At 30.6% G+C, this 21,555-nt stretch overlaps 1 protein-coding gene across 1 annotated transcript; it reads right to left on the reverse strand.

The window, feature by feature from the left end:
• Positions 1-1,957: 1,957 nt before the first annotated feature.
• On the reverse strand, positions 1,958-4,830 carry LOC110619697 (V-type proton ATPase subunit D). Its single transcript, XM_021763237.2, has 2 exons — positions 4,611-4,830; positions 1,958-3,012 (listed from the first exon to the last, which is right to left on the reverse strand). The coding sequence occupies exon 2, from the start codon at positions 2,998-3,000 to the stop codon at positions 2,215-2,217; it is 786 nt and encodes a 261-aa protein (XP_021618929.1). The 5' UTR covers positions 3,001-3,012; positions 4,611-4,830; the 3' UTR covers positions 1,958-2,214.
• Between the last annotated feature and the right edge of the window lie 16,725 nt (positions 4,831-21,555).

Below are 21,555 nucleotides of genomic sequence, written 5' to 3' on the forward strand. Positions count from 1 at the left end.
CAAATTCTTCTAATATTTGTCTAGGGAGACTTTATCTATTGCTAGAACAAAAATAAATGTTTATGATGGTACTCTCACCATGTAATTTGATGAGGAAATCATTGAATTTAATATTTATGATGATGTGAAACACCCTAGTGATATAATGTGTGTAGAGTGGATGTCAGTAAACCTCTAGTTCAACAAGTGCTTAAATTAGAATATGGAGATGAGTTGAATACTAAATTTTATGAGAATTTTGGAAAATCCAGCTCAATAAATATGAAGGAAAATTATGATTGTTTAAAAGAAGTGGTATGTGAATTAAAAGCAAACAAACCATTATACCATGTTGCTTCTACTGAGAAATCACCTATTATCTGTACTAAATTTTCACTTTCTATTGTGTAAGGAATAAAAGTGGAACTGAAATTACTGTCTGGTTAGCCACTTCCATTCGTAAATGAGTATCACACTTCACATAGTTCGAAAGTACCATTTCAACAAGTGTTCCTCTAGTCATTTTATGAAGGGTTCAAGGTGGAGCTAGCTGAGAAGGTCACTTTAAGTGATCCAACACCAATTATCTGATTGTCATAATATTCAAATAAAGTCTAGCTAAGACTATAAATTGGAACTATTTCTTCTCTTATCCTTCTAGTGAATTTTTTTTGTTTTTATTACTTTGTTCTTTAATTCAGTAAAAAAAAAATTTTGTTTGATAACCTAGATTTTTCTTTTTTATTCTCTTAGATAACAGGATACAGGAAGGCTAAGGATGTATTTCCTGAGTACTTATTTCACTTACAATACTTACTTCGTATTTTTTATTATGTCCATAATTATACCCACGATACTTACAAAGTCAAACCCTCTTATTCAGATTTTCACTTTACTTCATCTCTATTTTATTTATTTTATTTTATATTTTTTTAATCAAGTCTTATTTTCCAATAATCTAATCTTATACATCACCATTGACAATTTTAAGATTTTGCAGGTTTAAGTTCTCTCATACCCAAAACGATATATTTTGATGCAGGAGTTAATAGGAGCTTATTCTATTATTTCTTTCTTTATTTTTATTCTTAATTTTACTTTTACTTTTTACTTTTTATACTTACACAACCCTAATCATTTCTTTTTTCTCTTACCACGTTGCAGCCGCACATCACCCTCCCCATGACTCTCAAATAATGGTCAATCGCTTACTCTTCCTTCTTTACAATTGGTGAGAGAAGAACTTCACCGAGTAAAATCCACCGCACGATAGATCTCCACCAGCAGCCGCTAACAACGACGAGATGATACCATCGGATTGCAATATAAATTCTACGCCCAACCTATTGTGCATCGTCCATCACGCCCTTGCCTCCCTCCAAGTCTATATTGCGACCACAAAGACATATCTCTATATTGCGACCACAATAGATCTCCAAAATTAAACCTATGACACTGTCAAACCATCAATAGGTCCCCTCTTCCCATAGAAAAGTATTTGAACCTCTATTTTTTTGTTATTTGTTGATCTAAATGTTAATTTTAAGTGTATGAAAGAAATATTTTTGATATATTGCGTAATATGGATTTATTCCCATTAAGGGTAGTATGACTTAAGTATGGAGAAAAAAAGTTTAAAGAGCATATTCTAATGTCTATATGCTTTAGCTTTATTTATTTTATTTTTTTTTCAATTTTAGATTTATTTTCTTTAGTTTTATTGTTTTATAAAACTAAGTAAATAGCTCCATTTAAAAAAAAACTTAATTTTTTCTTTTAATTAAAAAAGAAAATTTCAATGATTACTTCTTTTCTAAGTGCCCTAAAAATAAAAATAAAAAAAATATTAAAAAAATTTCCATCAAGCAAACCTCCCAATAGAAGAATTGTCACAAAATGGAAAAACACAAAATCAGAATTGGTCCAACAAACAAACTTTTCCTTCAGTACCAAAAGCGATGAAAGCAATAACAAACAATAAATAGAACTACACATTAAACCTTTTATTGAATATAAGATGAAACAACCAGCCAATGATTGGCAAACAAACTTTTCTTTCAGTATCTAAAGCGATGAAAGAAACAAAAGACAATAAATAGATCCACATATTTAGCCTTTTATTGAATAACAAAAAGCAAAGAAGCAAAACAATACTTGGTTTTCAATAATAGAAATCCACACCAAGTAATAGGCCTAAGGAACACAGCATAAGAATAGATATATTAACCTCCATATTCAGAAAATTATATCCTCATCCTTCTCTGTTGTTGCAGACAACAAGTTGTGAGCTGATTTTAGTGATATTCCTTTCTGTAGAGAAACTTTCTCTGCAAACTGTTCCTCTGAAAACTGCCTGGCAGCAGCAAGTTGTTTCTCAATTTCCCTCTTTTTATAACCTTGTATCTTTTTTAATCTGAAGAAATCTTCCCTTTCGAGCTCATCCAACTCCCCCTTTATGTAACTAATAGTATTTTCCAATCTTGGCTTCACAACGTTCTCCAATGCATTGACCCTCCGATTAGTGGTCTTGATTGCCTCATCGAGTGTCAAAAATGATGTTTGAAGCGAAGCAAGCTCAACAAGAAGCTCAATTGCTTTGACATATGCAACACGGCAGGCCTGGACCTGTTGACCACCTCTGGCCAATCCTGTGAGGTCATTCTTAGTCTCACCCTCTGAGAAATGCTCGAACTTGGGAAGCTTCACACCAGCAACATTCTCTTGCCGGGATCGAACCTTAATAGATGCATTTTGGACGTTCTCAAGGACAACATGCTTGATGTTGTCACCAGCAACATACTTTGCTTCAGTCAGCGCAAATGAAGAGGCTTTCATAACATCTCCCATTGATTCTTTTGTACTGACAATCTTCTTAAGAATTTGACGAAACTGCACAGTTAAAGCATCACTCTTCTTCTTCAGCAAAGCATGACCTCGTGTAGCACCAATAAGGCGAGCTTTAACAACAGCAAGCATAGTAACAGTCGGAACTACATTTAAGCGCTGGGTTTGTCCTGACATATTTCACAAAATCTAAACCATAGAGGGGGAGAGAGAGTGAGAGTCAATTACACAAGAAAATAATAGCATCCTACTTGGATATAAAGAAAAAGAAACATTAATTGATATAGCAAAACAAAACCACTACCTTGTGGAGACAAAAATATATATCTATAAAGTAATATCAACATGATGACAAAGAAATGGTAACCATTACCGTATTCATGTGCACAACTTATTGAATCTTTTAGCACAACTAAGATCCCACTGAAATTTTCATATCCCACGACGCAATGTAAAAGCAACTAAGACAACAAATGACCAGTTCAAGCACACAATAAGAATGTATGTGCAAACTTCAAGCTCCACGAAAATAAGCTTGTAACACGTAAACTAAATCCATAAAAGCCACCAATTTAAATTTTTTTATCCAAGATGACTATCCTCCGATTATGTCTAGTCCAAAAACACCCAAAACGTAGCATGATATTGCACAGCATTCAAAACAAGAAAACTGCAGTACAATCTTATTCAGCTCAAATGTCTAGAAACAATTATTATATCTTGTGCCAGCCAGATTGCACAATCATACATAATCGTCTGTGCCGCACAACAAACAAAAAAAAAGACTATGATTAGAGAAACACACATTTTTAAAAAATCTAGAGCAGCAAATAGACCAAGTTGTTTGTGAACAACATGGAAATTTGACTTGGTGAAGGCAATTTCGAGACTTAAATTAGAAAAGGTTTGCTTAAGCTCATTGTGCTCAGCTTGTTTAGGCTCTATTCATTTTGTTTAAGTTTGTCTAGAAGCTCATCACTCAGCTCATTCATAGCTTGTTTAAGGATTGATAAAAATAAATTTATAAATACTAATATTTTTACAGCCTAAACTAACTACCTAAAATAAAAACTTCTAATGGAGTTTTAATCCTCTGAGTTATCAATAAAACAAATTATTCATGAAGGCTTAATAAGAACCCACTCAAAAAAACTTGATTAATAAAACAACCAAGCATAAGCCAACCAGGCTTGAGTCGGTTCAAGTCATTTACAAAATGAGCCAAGCGTGAACCAATCAAATTCTGGCTCATTTGCGGCAAATCCATACCAAAAATGTAGATGCATGAAATACTCAGTGCAAGCATAAGCCAACCCATCCCAGACCCGTTTAATAATACTCGCATACCACCCGAACTCGACTGAACCCAATTTTTCTGTTTCAATTCAATAGCAAAAAGTTTAACAATAACACATGTTAACAAATTCATCAACACAAGATGAACATATAAGATGACTGAACAATCATAATTCGAACTAATTCATCAACTGAAAATACCCAAACCACTAAATTGAAAAAAAAATATAAACAAAGATCGACTAAAATCAGTGTATTAAACAACCAGTGCATTGCAAAATACCCAAATCACCTCACTCTTATATTCACTCTTACGCAAAAAATCAGTATATTATACAACCAGATTCCACTTGCTACATACAACCAGATTCAACAACATACAACCAAATTCCAATTCATTCAGATATGGAAGTCAATATACAACCAGATCCAACAATATCTAAAGCAATCAATTAAAATTGAAGACCATATTCAAAATGGCGTTCTCATACCTGCTGCGATTTCCTTCGCCGTCGACCTGCTGATGCTTCGATTAAAATGATGGCTGGGTCGCGCCGCTGAGAAGCGTTGGAGGAGAAGGGACGATAGCGGCACCGATGAGAAGGGCTGGAAGAGAAGGGTGAAGGAGAAGGGACGATGGTGGATGGTGGCTGTGAAGTGGGGGAGATGGGATGTCCGATGTGGAGAGTGGGAAAGGGGCTGTGGCTGTGGGCTTGTGGTGTGGAGAGTGGGAAGGGAATTTAGGTTGGGCTTCCTATAATTTGGGCCATGGGCTGGGAGGGTTTCTGCTACTGGGTATATTGATAAAAAAATTAGTTTACAACTTGATGAAAATATATTTGAAAAAAAATATATTTATAAATTAAAATTAATGAATATAAATGTATTTTTAAAAATAATTATTTAATAAAAAAATGGGTAATAAATGAAAATATTGTTTAAAATTTATTACTTATTAGGAAATATAAATATTATTGTCACATGACATAAAATATAATAAAAAATTCTAAAATTTTCAATTTCTATTAAGAATATCGCAATTTTAAAAATTTATTTTAATTATAATCAAATAATTATTTTTTAGTCAAATTAGTCAAAATTAATATTTTATTTTCTAATATAACAAACTTTATTTATTTAAGTTAATATGATAAAAATAAAATTATATTTTCCTAAATTGTATTTATGAACATTATTCTATGAAAATAGATACCATTTTATTTTTAAAATTAGAAATCGATATAAACAAATAATAACAATAATCATTATTATAAAATTGGACTAAAACAATTTATAAAAGGATTAATATGATATTTTCATTTTCTTTTCTAAGATATTCAAACTAATATAATTAAGATTAACTTATCATTTAAAAAAATAATTATTTAACTTCTAAAATATTGGTGAAAATCGATTGCTATATGTCTAGTCTGATTTGATAAATTTAAATTTGAGGGATGGTCTATGATTTTGCTACTGCTAGCTTCATAGACGTGGTTCAAGTTGGCTAGCTAGAAATAAATAGTTTTTAAATTTTTTTTATTTAATTTAAAATTATTAATCTAAATTATATAATAATTTCACACTAAATAATATATATAATTACAATTTTTTATAATTTTATAATGTGTGATCAAGAATTTACATTCTCTCATTCAATTTTACAGTATTAATATTCTCATTTCAATTCTATCGTACTTGATGTTCTGAAATTTCAAAAATATGATTTAAAGTATGAATATAAGCTTAGACAGAGATTTAAAAAATAGGATTTACAGTATGAATATAAGCTTAGACGGAGAGAAAGACGTTCCTTTCCTTTTATTCTTTTTATCCTTTTTTCTTTTGTTTGCTAGTGACGTCTAACAGTCTCTCTGTTACAGTGTCATCTGTCTCTATCACCCAGATCCGTACGTACGGACGTGTCAGACCCTCTTCACGCCAAACGGCCATTTAATTCTACCGGGGCGTATGCGGGTAGAGCTGCGAAATGACTGGACTTGCTATCCTGTCTCACGTCACGGACTGGATTTATTCCCGTTGAATCTGGGCTCGCGATTGACCTGGCCTACTCTGCGTGTCTGGATCAAGATCCGAGATGCTGGATCGGTCCGTTAAGGGGGTTTTATGGACTTTGGATCAGTTTTGTTTTCTTGAATTCGGTCTTATTCAGAATAAAAAAGGTCTGGCAATCATCAGTACTGAATTAAATATAGATTTTAAGTTCGGACTATAATAATCGGGAGTCTAATTAAATTAAACTCAATACTATAATTGAATAATGAGTTAATAATAACAGAGGGGTATAATTATTATACGTCATTGAATAATGAGTTTATACTATTATACATATAAATTAATTATTCAATCCCACGAGTATGACATAATTCAATCATATAATTCATGGTGCAATCCCACGGACAGCCTTTACACTATGATTGAATAATGAGTTTATACTATTATGACATATAAATTAAGTTTATACTCTAGCTTTCATAAACATTTTTATATATATTATTTAAGAAAATATTATTAATATAGTTAAATAATTGATTTTATATTGGTTTTTCTGATATACTTTCTATTTGTATTGCTCTACTATTAAATTATTATTTTTTTGAAATGGAAATTGAGGATTTGAGGAATAGAACTTAAAACCTCTCAAATTTATTCAGATGCATTTATTATCAGATTAAATCTGTGAGTGCCATTAAATTATTATTTTTAAAATTAATAATTAATATATATTAAATAGACATATATTAGCAAGTTATAATAAATAATCATTTTATAAAAAAAATTCCAATAATTTGGGCGGGATAAAAATTGGAAGAGTAAGTATATATATAATGTCATTTTCACTTAAAAATTTATTAATTAATTCTTATATCATGAACTAACATATTAGTTCATCCTTAATTTTAAAAAATATATTAAAATATCTCTAATATTTTAAAAAATCTACTAATTAATTTTTCATTAGTTTTAGACGTTAAGTATTTTATTATTTAGTTTTCATAGTTCAAAAAAAATTTATTAGTTAATCCTTTAGTTTTATAAGAAATCTATTAATTAATCTTTTCGTATTAAGGTACTTTAGATTTATGTATTATTTAATGGATAAAATTAATGAAAAAAAGCTAATTAATAGACTTTTTAAAACGTTAAGTATATTTTAATATATTTTTCAAAACTGAGTCACTAACTAAAGAGTTTCTTATAATGTAATGACCAAATAGTAAATTTTTCTATTTATAATTAGGTTTATTGGATAAACTAATACAAAAGCTTACAAAAAAAATCATATTTGTATCTTCTTTTAAGCGATTTAATGAAAACCCTATGCTCTCTCTCGTAAGCTCGGATGATGGAGGGACATTCATGGAGGAGGATGACTTTTTGATTCGTAGTAATCATCGTAAACAAAAAGAACTGGAAGGTTCAATGGATGTAGTGGAGGAGGTGGAGTGTATCAGGGGAAGATCATTTAAAGAAACGTTAATGCGATATAAGAGTACGGTGAAAGATAATCCAATGGGAGATAATGATGCCACAAATCCGATAGAGGAGGAGTTGGAGTATGATAGTGAAGACTCCAAAGACAGAGAGGATGATCTTGATGAACGTTGCCCTACTATTAGACTATCAACAAGTGAGAAGAAGCATTTGAGGAGACCTTGGAGATTCACTTTGATAGTTAAATTATTAGGGTGTACAATAGCTTATAATTACCTATTGAGAAGGTTGAAGGAGCTTTGGAGGTCGATTTCTCCTTTTGAATTAATTGCAATTGATAATGATTATTTTTTGGCAAAATTTAATAATGCTGATGACTATGAACATACGCTATTAGAAGGAGCATGGATGAGAGCTGATCATTATTTAACAGTTTAAAAATGGTGCCCAAAGTTTGATTCTTTCACTACAACTCTACAACACTTGACGGTTTGGATATGATTTCCCTATCTACCAATTCAATATTATGATGAGGCATTCCTTATCATAAAGGGGAGAAGGTGGGAACACCTATACATGTTGATAGGAACACAGGTGCAGTAACAAGGGGCCATTTTGCAAGAATGTGTGCGGAGATTGATGTTACAAACCGTTATTATGTAAGTTTAGACTTATAAGGAGGATCCGACAAATAGAATATGAGGGACTTCACATGGTTTGTTTTACATACGGGAGGTATGGCCATACTAAGGACAACTGCTCATAAAAAAATAATAGAGATTCAAACAAAGGAAAAGTTTCAAACCAAGTTCTGGTGGTTGAAGGTGAGGATGTTCAGCCATCAAGGGTCTCAGAAACACAAGAGATTAATTCAGCGGTGATTAATGATTTCGGTAATTGGATGTTAGTAAGAAAAGATAGAAACCAGAATGTTGCATATGAGAAGTCAACTACCCGTCAGCATAGGAGATTCGAAATGGTAAGTTGATAATAGAAAATATTGCAAACAGATTCACATCTCTAGAGAATCTTGCAGAGGAAGAAAGAGAGGGACATGTAGATTTGCAAGGGGCAAAAGTACGTAGTGGACTTTTTGCAATTGGAAAACAAATTTTGGAAGAGCTTAACAAGGAAGGGGTGGAGACCAAGCCCAAGGAGTATAAGGCCCAAAGGCCAAATGTCAATAAAAGAGTGAACGTTAATGCAACCAATGTGCAACATAAGTCCCATAACTCAGTAGCCAATAATTCTAAAAAGGCTACAGTAGAAGAGAATTATATTATGGTCTTTGGTAATAAAGATAATCTCAAAGGAACTAGATGGGTGATTTTGAATAAAGGGGATAATATGGGTGGCATGAAGAGGAAAGGTGGAGACCTTCAAAACTTTCAACATTATGATGACCCATAGTTACTTCATCTGTTTACACCACATTTGTCTTTAGACCTGAACAAAAGGTTGGTGAGGATGGAGAGGATCGAGATACCATAATGGTGGTGGTGAAAACTATTGTGGAGGAGTTTGGAAAATTTCAAGAGTAGGAAATAAGTTTGATTGAGTCTTCTATGGAGATGATTGAGTGTTGAACCTTTATTGGGTTATTCTTCAACTTCTTGTAGTTGTCAGTTGGGTGGTGGGTTCTTTTATTATCTTTATTCTATAATAATAATCACTTGAAATTGTCAAGGGGCTGCTTCGCCTTCTTTCAGGAGAGCTTTTTTGAAATATAAGAAAACCTTCAAACTAGATATTTTTTGTATTCTAGAACCTAAAACTAGCGGCAGTCAAGCTGATAAAATCTATAGGAAGTTGGTTTATGATAAATGGGCCAGAGTTAAAGCTATGGATTTTAGTGGTGGTTTATGAATTTTGTGGGCATAGACCAGTTTTAGTATTCAGATTATTGAAACAGATCCGCAAACATCTGTTGTGTGATTATGGATAATGTTGGTCGAAGATGGTTTTTCAATGTTGTCTATGCAAGCCTTGATTCTTCTCTTTGCAAAGGTTTATGGGATACGTTGGAAGCTATATCGGATAATAATAATAGTGGCTGGATTGCAATGGGTGATTTAATTCTATAATTTCACTTGAAGAACAGTATGGTTAACCTTTCATAGCAATGGGTCCGGTGATTTCAAGAGCTAGATTTTTTAGAACTCCTTGATTGATTTACAGTATATAGGTTTTCCTTCTACATGGTGGAGGAAAAACAATAACACAGGTTTTAAGATGGCTTGGTTGTACAGGTGTCTAGTTGACAAAAAATGTGCTGATACTGAAATATTTCACCCTGTGAAGATACATTCAGATCATATCCCTCTGGTTATGTGATTAACAAAGAAGGTTAAACCATATCAGTATCCTCTCAGATGCCAATTAGCGTGGTTATCTCATGCTAATTTATTTGAAACTATTAAGGCTAACTGGAAGGGTAACGTTGGGTTGGTAGAAAATTCAGAGCAAGCAGTAGATACTTTGAAGAAGTGGAATGTGTCAGTGTTTGGTAACATCTTTTATAATAAACGACGTTTATTTGAAGAGAATTGAGAGGGTTCAAAAGCATATGGTAATTTCTTATAATCCAAACCTAATCAAATTGGAGTATAATCTGAGAAGAAAATTTTAAGACATCTTAGAGTAAGAGGAGATATACTAGTATCAAAAATCAAGAGAAGAATAGATAGTATCTAGTGATAAAAATACTAGATTTTACCATATGTCTGCAGTAATTAAAAATAGAAAGCAAGGAATTGCTAGATTGAAAAATGAAAGTGGTGAATGGGTAGAGGATGTGGAGGAATTGAAGTCTATGGCTAGAAATTTTTTCAAAAAGCTGTATACTGCCAAGACTAGTGAGGATATAGTTTTTCTTGATCCCACAAATAGACCTTGGATTGCAGAAGAAATGCTCTAGGAACTTGGTAAGCCTTTTTGTAAAGAAGAAGTGTTCCAAGCACTATCTAACATGGCTCCTTCTAAAGCACCTGGTAAGGATGGGTTTCAAGCAGCTTTCTATCAAAAACTTTGGAGTATACTTTGGAATGATGTTGCTCGTTTTGTGATTGATATTTTGAATGGCAATTCAATTCCACCCAAAGTTAATGAGACACTTTTGTTCCTTATACCTAAAGTGTCAGACCCAGAGTTAATTTTTCAGTTTAGACTAATAAGTCTTTGTAACGTTAATTACAAGCTCGTTACAAAAACTTTAGTAGACAAACTTAAGTAGGTGTTACCTTCTTTGGTAGGACCAGAATAATGCAGCTTTGTTCCTACACGTCATATTGTTGATAATATTATGGTATATCAGGAGGTGTAATATAGTATGTGAAATTTTTATTGCAATAATTTATTTTAAATAGAAAATTAATGAATTTGTTAATAATAAAAAGACAATAATATTTTAGAAAAATTATAATCCCTTAAAAATTAATAGTAATCTACTAATCTTCCAAACAGTGTTGAGAGTAGGTGAATGAATAAATACCGCATGAAATGAAAGGAAAAGAACAAATGGTGGGTTGGCACGTTTATAAATAATACAAGAGAAGGAAAGATGTGTGAAAGAGAGCTTTTAATATTTTTTGGCTTGTCGAAAAATCTATAAATTTTTCAGGATCGAAATAATTAAATAATACACTAGTTCACCTTGTATCATATAGCTTATGCATAATCGATTTTTTATAAACTATGCATATAATTCACGGTCTAAGAGTCGCCTGAAATTGCAGTGTATTCTACAATAATCCAAATATCTGGATATTTTCATATTCCATGACCGAGTCTTTTATTCCACATGAACACAGGAAATTACCAGACGCATACATGGGATAGCCCGACATTCATAGGAAAATAGCTCAATAGAAAAAAATAAATTGAGAACAAACTTTTATTCTCCCATCAAATTGTTTTGATAAAGCCTTTTGAGAGAGAGAAGAGAGAATTTTTTATGAGCATTTTTTTTCTTTTGAAATCCGAGAGAGAGCCTCATCTTTTGATTAATAATTTTTTTATGAGAAAAGGAGTAACCGTCCACCACTCACCAATGCCATATAACCGCCAAAGATTTGAATTTCAAATCTTTTTTTTTAATTTATATAAAATAAATTAGAACTTGACTATTATAAATAAGATACAAAATTTTATTTTGAACTTTTTATTTTTGGCTCTATCTTGAGTGTATAATTTCTTTCTCTCCCACTTACACATAATATATGTACACTACAATTTTCATATTTAACAAATAGACGATATGACTTATATATACTTCGAGAGCTCAAATATCATATGTTTGTTAAGGCAATATAACCGCTCGAATGACGAAATTCAGAATAGTTGTAGTATGTAATATCCTAGATCATTTATCATATTAAATATCCATATAATCTCAATTATTTCTTTTTATGTCCATAATTATGTTCTATCTACATATAAATATAATTGACCGATCAATGAATATAAAACTAATGTGATACTTCCATATAATCTTTCTCACATCTCGATAATCTCAATTTTAATTCAATTTGCTTTTCTAGGAATATCTCGTCAGATTGCATCATTCATAATCATATGATGATATCCTAATATAGCAAACATTAAATTAAGTCTCAAGTAACATATCAGAATCCTAAAGATATTAGTAAGATCACTTATAATCTTTAGGACTTTACATATTAACAAGCAGAGATCAGTACTTGTACTCTCATCATTGGTAACAAACACATGTGGTATGAATTACATGCTACAATATCTCATTCCATTCATAATGGAGCGTATGTCTCTATTTAAGATACTATACAAATGATAATTAGAGTATACTTAATTTTCAAATTGGAGTTCTCTAAACTACTCATTTTAAAATAAAACTCCATTTGCCTATTAAGACAGATAATATAACTTATTCACATAAGATCATTATAAAATACAATGATCTCCCACAATTATTCTCAAGCTCTTTGAGATGATATTTCGTATTATAAGTTTTTCTAAACTCACAATTTTATCTACAGATGAAATAAATCTTATAATTGTCTTGTATTTTATTATCTCATTAGATAATAAAACTAATGTCGTGTGAGAAGACATTTGTTATCTGTTTGACATACTTCTCATAATTATATCCCTGATATAAAATGGTATGTATGAATTGCACAATTGCAATTAATAATTTAAATACATTAACTCATTATCTTATCCTCTATGCTAACTTAATCACTTTACAAGGCTATACAAAATATCTTTTGTACTCGTCTTCATTAGAAGACCTAAAGTAATTTCATGCGTAGAAAAGACTTTCAAGTTATGTGCATCTATATCCCTAATATAGTAAATTATAACTTCTTACTTCTTAAAAGGATATATCTTGAGATAGATTTAGGCTCATTTAAATCTCTCCTCCTTGCATCCTTATAATCTCCCACTTGCAGGCTATTTCCTTGATAACATTATGAATGGTCTAATATACATCTAAGATATCTCTATATCCATTTCACAATATCGAGTGTGCTCACCTAGGGTCAAATTGATTTACTATACTTATAGCATAGAACATATCAAGTCTATTACACTTTATAGAATATATTAGACTCTTGATCTCTCTCTTATATGGAATATTTTTATTTGAGCTCTCTCTATTGGGGTCTTAGGACATAATTTACGATTTAAAACTTTTCCTTTGGAAAAATGAGTATCTACAAGTTTGAAATCTTGCATATTCAATCACTGTAAGATTTTCATAATATATTGCTCTTGGAAAGAGACAATAGTTTTCTTAATTATCCCTTTAGATTATATGCAACTTCTTTGTCCCTTTCATCTCAAAAGATGATAACCTAATATTAACAGTTGCAATATACTCACTGTCATTTCTAGCTATTAATACATCATCTACATACAATGATAAAATTACTAATTTTTTCTTAAATCTTTTACGTATATTTTCATGATCCTCTTTGATCACAGTGAAATCATAAAACCTGATGGTTTTATGAAATCTAATATATCATATTCTCGAAGATTGTTTAAAGCCTTAGAATGACTTTAAGAATGTACACGCTTTATGTTCTTAGCCATTTACACCAAAACATGTAGACTGTTTTATGTAAATTTTATTCTCTGTTTGAGAAAAAATAGTTTTCACAACCACTTGATGTAATTTAAGATCCAAATTAGCAACTAATGCAATTTAAATAAATAATCTTATCAAGGTAAACCTCACAACAGATTTAAAAAATTCTTATAACTATTTTTTACCTATTATGTATACCCCCTTAATTACCAAGCGAGTTTTATATCTCTTAATACTATCATCAGCCTTACACTTCACTTTGAGAATTCACTAGTTCTCAATCGCTTTATGTCCTAATTGCAACTCTACATTGGCGAACTCTTTATTGACTCCATTTCCCATTTCATTGTTTTTAACCCTTTTTTTCTTAGCTGAAGAACTAAGAACTTAAGAAACACAATTCTCAGATCATCTCCATCAGGAGTAAAAAATAAATACTTCTCCTTCAATATCAAAATGACAATGGAAAATCCTTAAACGATACATTCATTGTAATTGAGATTGATTTATTGACTCATCAATATGAATGTTACTCCCACTCGAACCAGATTCGATGACTACACTCACTGCAAGATGTGATTATGAAAATAATGACTATATTCATCTGTATCCATATTGCTCTTACTTGGACGTGTGTCTGTCAAAAAAATTTTTTAGCAGAAGCAATTTAATAACAAATTTAATTTAGGGGTAAAACTTATTCCATCTCCGTATGCTTGAAAGAAAAAAAAATTCTAAAAATGTGATTCTTTATGATTCAGACTCAGTTAAACTTTCATTCTCTTGCTCATTAAATAATATATATCCTATTAACTGCTTAAAGATATTTTGAAAAAAATATATTCTTCCCTTTAGTCTTCCAAATTTATACAAAGGTTTGTGAATAATTTTATAATCCTATGGTTTTAAAGTCCACAAAAAAAAATTTATGTTTAATCCGTAACTCATATGGAGTGGAAATTACTGATTATATAGGCATTAGGTTAAGTTAATAGTGATTACTAATAATATATCACCCCAATAAATGATTAACAAAATTAGATTATCTCATTATTAACCTAACCTAATAGAGTTCTATTTCACCTTTCTGTTACACAATTTCTAAATTGCTCTGACAAAAATTTTATACCTCGATTGATACTTAAAGTCTTTGCTTTTCTGTCTAATAAATTCTCACTAAATCTAAAATTTTAATAAAGCAACTTAAAGTCTCAATTTAATGAAATATTAAATAAACGTAATCTAACAGAGAGAGTAGTCATTAATTTGGAAATAGATGCCTCTATGTCTAGCCCCACATACATGTAATCAAAATTACTAGAAAAAATTAAACACAATAGAAATTCAGCTCTCGTTCCTCGATAATTTCAGATTAAGCAATATTTACAAATAGACATATCTATTTTGATAATATTACCTAATAGGCCCACTTTGACTAATTATTGTATATCTTTTAACTTATGTGGCTAGATGTAAAATAGGGAAAAGAATATATTATTGAAGTTACATTTAACTTCTAAGCCAATATGAGTATTCACGAAATATCTAAAACTACAAAACTTGTACTTAAAACAAATTTACACCTAGTTCATGAAAAATTAAAAAAAAAAGTTTAATCAATGCCAAACACAAATAATAAATTCCATTGCATTTATATGTAGAGAAAATTTCACTATTGATGAAAGGAAGAATTACAGAGGAAAAATTGAGTCTCTCGTCTTCTATACTGCTATTTATATACAAACTCTAAAAATAACTGTTAAGTAAATAACTAAATTTTGATAACTTTGGCGCCAAGAACAAGTTATGAATTTGAATTCTGTTGCTGAGCTGTAACAGAAAGCAAGTTGATGTTGATGATCATGGTGACAAATTTGTGATCTCATAATTAACGGCAGTGACACAAGGATGAATCAACACTTGTTGTTATGCATGCTATTACTCTGTTATGCATGTTGTTACTTCTAACTTCCTTGCTGAATCAGTTGCATATTCCAACAGTCCCCCCTCAAGCTGGCAGTGGTGTGAAAGCAACTAATCCCAGTTTGGATATCAAAAACTTGAATGTGTGAGAGGGTAAAGACTTGGTAAAGAGATATGCCAATTGAAGTTTAGATGGAACATGAGAAGTATCTATGAAACCTGCCTTTAATTGATTCCTTATAATGTGGCATTCTATATCCAGATGTTTGGTCCTCTCATGAAACACTGGATTAGCTGCTATATGTAATGTAGCTTGATTATCACACAGTAATGGGATGAGAAGCTTTAGTGGAACCTGTAAATCTTGTAGGATGTATGTTATCCATTGCAACTCACATACGGTAGAGGCAAGAGCTCTATATTCTGCCTCAGCAGAACTTTTACTGACAGTGGCTTGCTTTTTAGTCTTCCATGAGCTCTGATACCACGTAGAGAAAATTTCTCCATTGATGAAAGGAAGAATTACAGAGAAAAAATGAGTATCTCGTCTTCTATACTACTATTTATATACAAACTTTAAAAATAACTGCTAAGTAAATAACTGAATTTTGATAACTTTGGCGCCAAGAATAAGTTATGAATTTGAATTCTATTGCTGAGCTATAACAGAAAGCAAGTTGATGTTGATGATCATGGTGACAAATTTGTGATCTCATAATTAACAGCTGTGACGCAAGGATGAATCAAAACTTCCTGTTATGCATGCTGTTACTTCTAACTGCCTTGCTAAATCAATTGCATATTCCAACATTATAGAATAAATTGGATATTATATAAGAATAGAATTTTCTTACTACATATGGCAAGCTCACAAGTGCTTAAACCCTTCACCTCCACTGTGGAGTTATTTCCTTTTCTTCTTCTATTCAAAAGGACCTTTGCCCTTCCATTTATTGTTGCTTCTTGTTGTGCTTAACTTTTTCTATCCTATGCTATTTACAACTTTGATATTTTCACTAGTTTCCCTTTCTTTCTTAGGAATTAGAGCTAGTTATGTATACTTTTGTACTCATTAGATTTAAACGCAGACATTCCTACTCTAACTCTAAGAAGCATATAACATTTTCCATATACTTAATATGGACATTGTGGGTAAACAGAATTTTTCATGTGATCCTAGGTATTTGGTAAAGAACATATGACCGCTTGAACCTTCTGTTTTTCAATCAAAATATGACGAGCATCTTTTAACTCATTCACTATACTACTCATGATCTTAAGACGTATTCTAATATCATAATGAGAACTCTTTTTATAAGTGTCTGATTGTATTGTGTAAGCTATAAGATTGATAAGCGAGATTTCTTCAAACCTTAATTTCAGGCGCATACCATATGTATGTTGTTAAATCATGTATATATATATATATATTTATAAACTCAAGCATAACAATATCATGTATATTACTCACTAAAGTGATGAGAGCATTTGAATTCACTTTTTCAAATATCATATGCCTAACGGTCTAGTCTATGCTAGTTTGTATTGCCTTATTCTAGTATTCCCATAACTAGGTTAAGAGATTTTAGAACCTCTAGTTCCTAGAGTACATACTGGATTTTATTACTTTAGATTTCGTAGTTATCCTCATTTAGTTTCTCTCACTTATTAAGATAAGTTAAAAAAAATTGGAACCAGATATTATTCTTAGTCTAAATGAGATATATTTATGCATATGAATTAATGTCTTAGTCTATACATACACTAACCTTAATAATAACGAATTATATTAATAATTATTTTACATTATATTTTAGAGTCGAAAGTGCACTATATTCTCAATCATCGTATATAATCCGAATGTATTATAAAAATTAATCATAATTAATTATGTTAAGGTTCATATCTTAAATTACCTATAATTTATGAGCTTTAAAATATTTTATGATTGATATCCAGAAACATTAACTCATACACTATATTTCAACATATGGTATAAAAATAATGAACAATTAACAATTCATAAAAAAAATATATTATTTAAAATCATAAAATGATGAAAGATAGATTGTTCATTATAAAATTATCCACAATAGTATCAACAAACTATATAGATAATAATAATTTCCAAAAGAAATTATTAACATCTAATATAGACTTGAGGCATAAGAATAGAATATTCAAGAAACATGTATAAAATCTCCTCTAGTCGATTCAGATTACAGTCAACTCTAGGAAGTTTTGGCTTAACTATAGACCTATTATTAAGCCTTGATAATCCTATTGAATAATACGTCGTCTTATTTGCAACCTATTTGGAATATTAACTAATGAATTCTAATACAAGGTGACTGTAGAACTCGTTGACATTCTCCCAAATGGAATCTAAAATTCCTTTTTAGATTGGAATTAGACAACACGATCCTTAAAGAAAAGCATATCTTTCTTTGTCTTGTGAAAAAAAATATTTTCAAAATGAAAATTTATCATTCACATCGATAATAAACTATACTGGATGGTTTATCTCATTTGAAGTATCTATAGGATCCATCTCGGTGATTATCAGTTATCTAATCATCCCATCTGTTTGAACCCTTTGTTTGGTAGGAGTGCTCCTACGGAGTCATGAATGATTTGCATCGTATTGGAAGCTGATATTATATTTTTGTACACATACACAAATAAATAAATATACAATGGTCCAAAATAAAAAAGATAGTGATATCACCAACAAAAAAAAAACTTTGGACATTTAAAAAAAAAAAATAAAACAAATTATTTAATAATAATTTAAAAAATTATTAAAAATAATTATATAAAAAATCTCCATTTTAATTTTAATTTTTTTTAAATATCACTATTCAAAAATTTTTTTTAATAAATTTTAGATCAATAATTTATTTTGTTGTTTTTCTTAAAAATTTTTCTTTTTATTAATTAAAAAAAATTAGCTTAGACTGGCCAAGCCTAAGTGCGGGCTCAACCTGCATGCGGCTTAGTCCTGCACGCCCCAGTGGCTGGGCCCGCGTGCTCTAGCGCCACCCGCTCGGACCCTTCAGTGTTGTGCACCTAGGTCCAAGCTCAGTAGTCTGGACCAGCCTCTCACGCGCTCTAACATATTTTTCAAATCTTTTTTATATGGGATTGTAATGTTCTGAATCTTTTTATAATTTAATTTTGCCAAAAATTAATAAAGGCTATAGTTTGGCTTCAACTAACTTCTACTGTGCTCAAAATAACATATTCTATAGATATTCTAAAACAAAATAAATTGTATCAAAAAGGTCTCAACTTTGATAATTTAGATCCCAACCAATATAAAACAAAAAAAATTTATGTAATATATCGTTGAAAAACGTATTTCAAGAGTTTTCCAATGATATCAATTTTACATTAAAAAAATGTATAAAGTATGATATAAGCAATTCAAAATGTCTATCTAAAATATGTTTGGATAAAAAATAAAAAAATATTTGTAATTATTTTTTTTACAAAAAAAATATGGCATATAAAGACTAGGCCCTGGTACAAATGTTGAAAAATCCATAAATTTTTCGGGACCAAAATAATTAAACAATATACCAGTTCACATTGTATCACATAGTCCATATATAATCACGTATTTTCTACGAATTATGCATATAATTCACAATTTAAGGATTACTTGAAATCGCAGTGTATTCTACAAGAACTCAAAGTATCTGGATATCCTTAGATTATACTATATTGAAAACCAACTTTTTGTTCTCCCATCAAACTGTTTTGATAAAGCCTTTTGAGGAGAGGGGAGAGAAATTTTTATGAGCGTTTTTTTCTTTTGAGATGAGAGAGCGCGCCTCATCTTTTGGTTAACAATTTTTTATGAGAAAAGGAGTTAGTGGACAGTTATGTTCACATAATGGTAAAGATTTGAACTTAATTTTTTTTAATTTATATAAAATGAATTATTATAAATAAGATTCAGAATCTTATTTCAAGATTTTTATTTTCGGTTCTATCTTAGATATATAATTTCTTTTAGTCCTTGAACTTAGACTACTATAATAATAAACTTTAATTTGTAATATAATGAAATTTGTAAAATAAAATTTATTAAATATTAATTTGAGTAACATAAAAGTTGGTACAACCTATGATAACCAATTTCTAAGTATTTGGCTGATGTGGAATTTATTTTTTCAAAAGATGAAAATGAAAATGTCATCCTGCCACAACTCGATTTGTTCCTAAGGCTCTTTAGGGGGAGTGACTAGTTGGCCACCAGTGAGGATTGGGCCCAGCTAGCCACTGTAGGCCTACCGAGTCCTTGTGCTATGTCTCCACCCCTTATAAGTGCTCCACCTATCTGCAAGTGGTGTGAGGATTATTGTGTCGAATTGTGTAATGACCGTTTTGCTCCTGGAATGAAATGAGTAACATTTTTATTAAAATCTCTGTGCCTACATGTGATGTTTGGGTTGCTTATGCCATTGTGCTTGTTTGATGCTTATATATATATATATATATATATATATATATATATATATATGCTCGCTTTAATAACATTTTAGTCTCTTCAATGTGTAGTGTTTAAGTCAAGTGACATACGGTCTCAAGTGAGAGCCAAAACTTGAGTCCGTGAAATTTGGTATCAAATAAATAAAAAGAATCCTACTTCTCATTTTCTCATCTCTTTATGCTTCTTCCTCCTACTCACGCCTCTCTCACTCCATCCCTCTCCCTTCTATGTGCCAATCATCATAGTCCTGATTGGATCATATGCCATCACTATCAAACAATCAATCAACCTTTAGTAACTGGATTTGGTTAGCTTTGAATCCAAATCACAACCCCAATAGAATCCAAATAAATAAACATCGGGTTTTCCCTCAGGCTTTGTCTCGCCGAAGAGCTTATCTCCACACTTAGATTGCTTGTGGTTACATATAATGTTATTGGGTCAATTGGAGTGCCCGGTAAATTTGAGTGAGATTTAACTCACCCAAAAACTAGAAAATGAGTGTTTAAAACTCTTATAAAGGCATATTATCCCTATTATAAACCGTTGTAACATTCAACACACCCCTCAAGTTCTGTACTACATTAGAGCGTGAAATATTTACGGTACCATGTTAAATATGAATCTATTTATGTTATTATTATTTACTTTGTTCAATAAAATTCTAATCCAAAACTTTAAGAAAGAAAAGTCTTTGATAAAAGCTTTTTTTTTTTCTTCTGTTGTTGAATTCTTTTAGAAGATTTGTAGTTTGGGATTAGAGAGTATGATGGTTGCAGTAAGGAATAAGGAATTTGATCGGAGAATATGGAAAATGATAGGCCAGCAATGAAGCACGAAGAGAAGGCTAAAGAGGATGATTTGCCTTGCCCTAAGGATCTCAAGTTGGAGAGATTGCTTTTACCATATGGGAACTCACTGCCACTCTTGAGGTTTACTTCGTCTTTCCCTCTAGCTTCCTTGCACCATTTTCAGATTTTGGCTTGCTCCGGTAAGTATAGTTAAGAGGGTAATATTGTTATTTTACTTTTTTTTTTAATTAAAAAAGAAGTGAAAATTATTTTTATTTAGTTGACATTTTCTCTAATTTTTTGAAAAGTTAAAGGTTTTTTTTTTAGTTTAGGGAACGATTTTCAAAGTTAGACTTTGGTTATCCAAACTTCTCTTTCAAATGAAATGACCAAATTGGAATTTGGTGTATTACGATGAACTATGGATATGCCACTTTAAAAGCAAATTTAAAAAATGCCAAATTATTTATATTAAATTAAATATTATTATAAATAATCAATATATGTTTTATAAATATTATTATAAATATATATTTTATATTAAATTAATTATTTATATAAATAAAATTAAATAATTATATATACAACATATAAAAATCAATTTAATTTGAATCTGTCTCAAATTTAATTATATCATCCTAAATTCATTTAGTCATATTGAATAATAAAAAAATATTAAATCCATTGTTATCTCTAAT

Source organism: Manihot esculenta, chromosome 7 (genome assembly GCF_001659605.2).
Source record: "Manihot esculenta cultivar AM560-2 chromosome 7, M.esculenta_v8, whole genome shotgun sequence".
NCBI classification, from domain to species: Eukaryota; Viridiplantae; Streptophyta; class Magnoliopsida; order Malpighiales; family Euphorbiaceae; genus Manihot; species Manihot esculenta.

Excerpts from the sequence above, each read along its gene's own strand:
- LOC110619697 (XM_021763237.2), bottom strand. The coding sequence starts at position 3,000 with ATGTCAGGACAAACCCAGCGCTTAAATGTAGTTCCGACTGTTACTATG.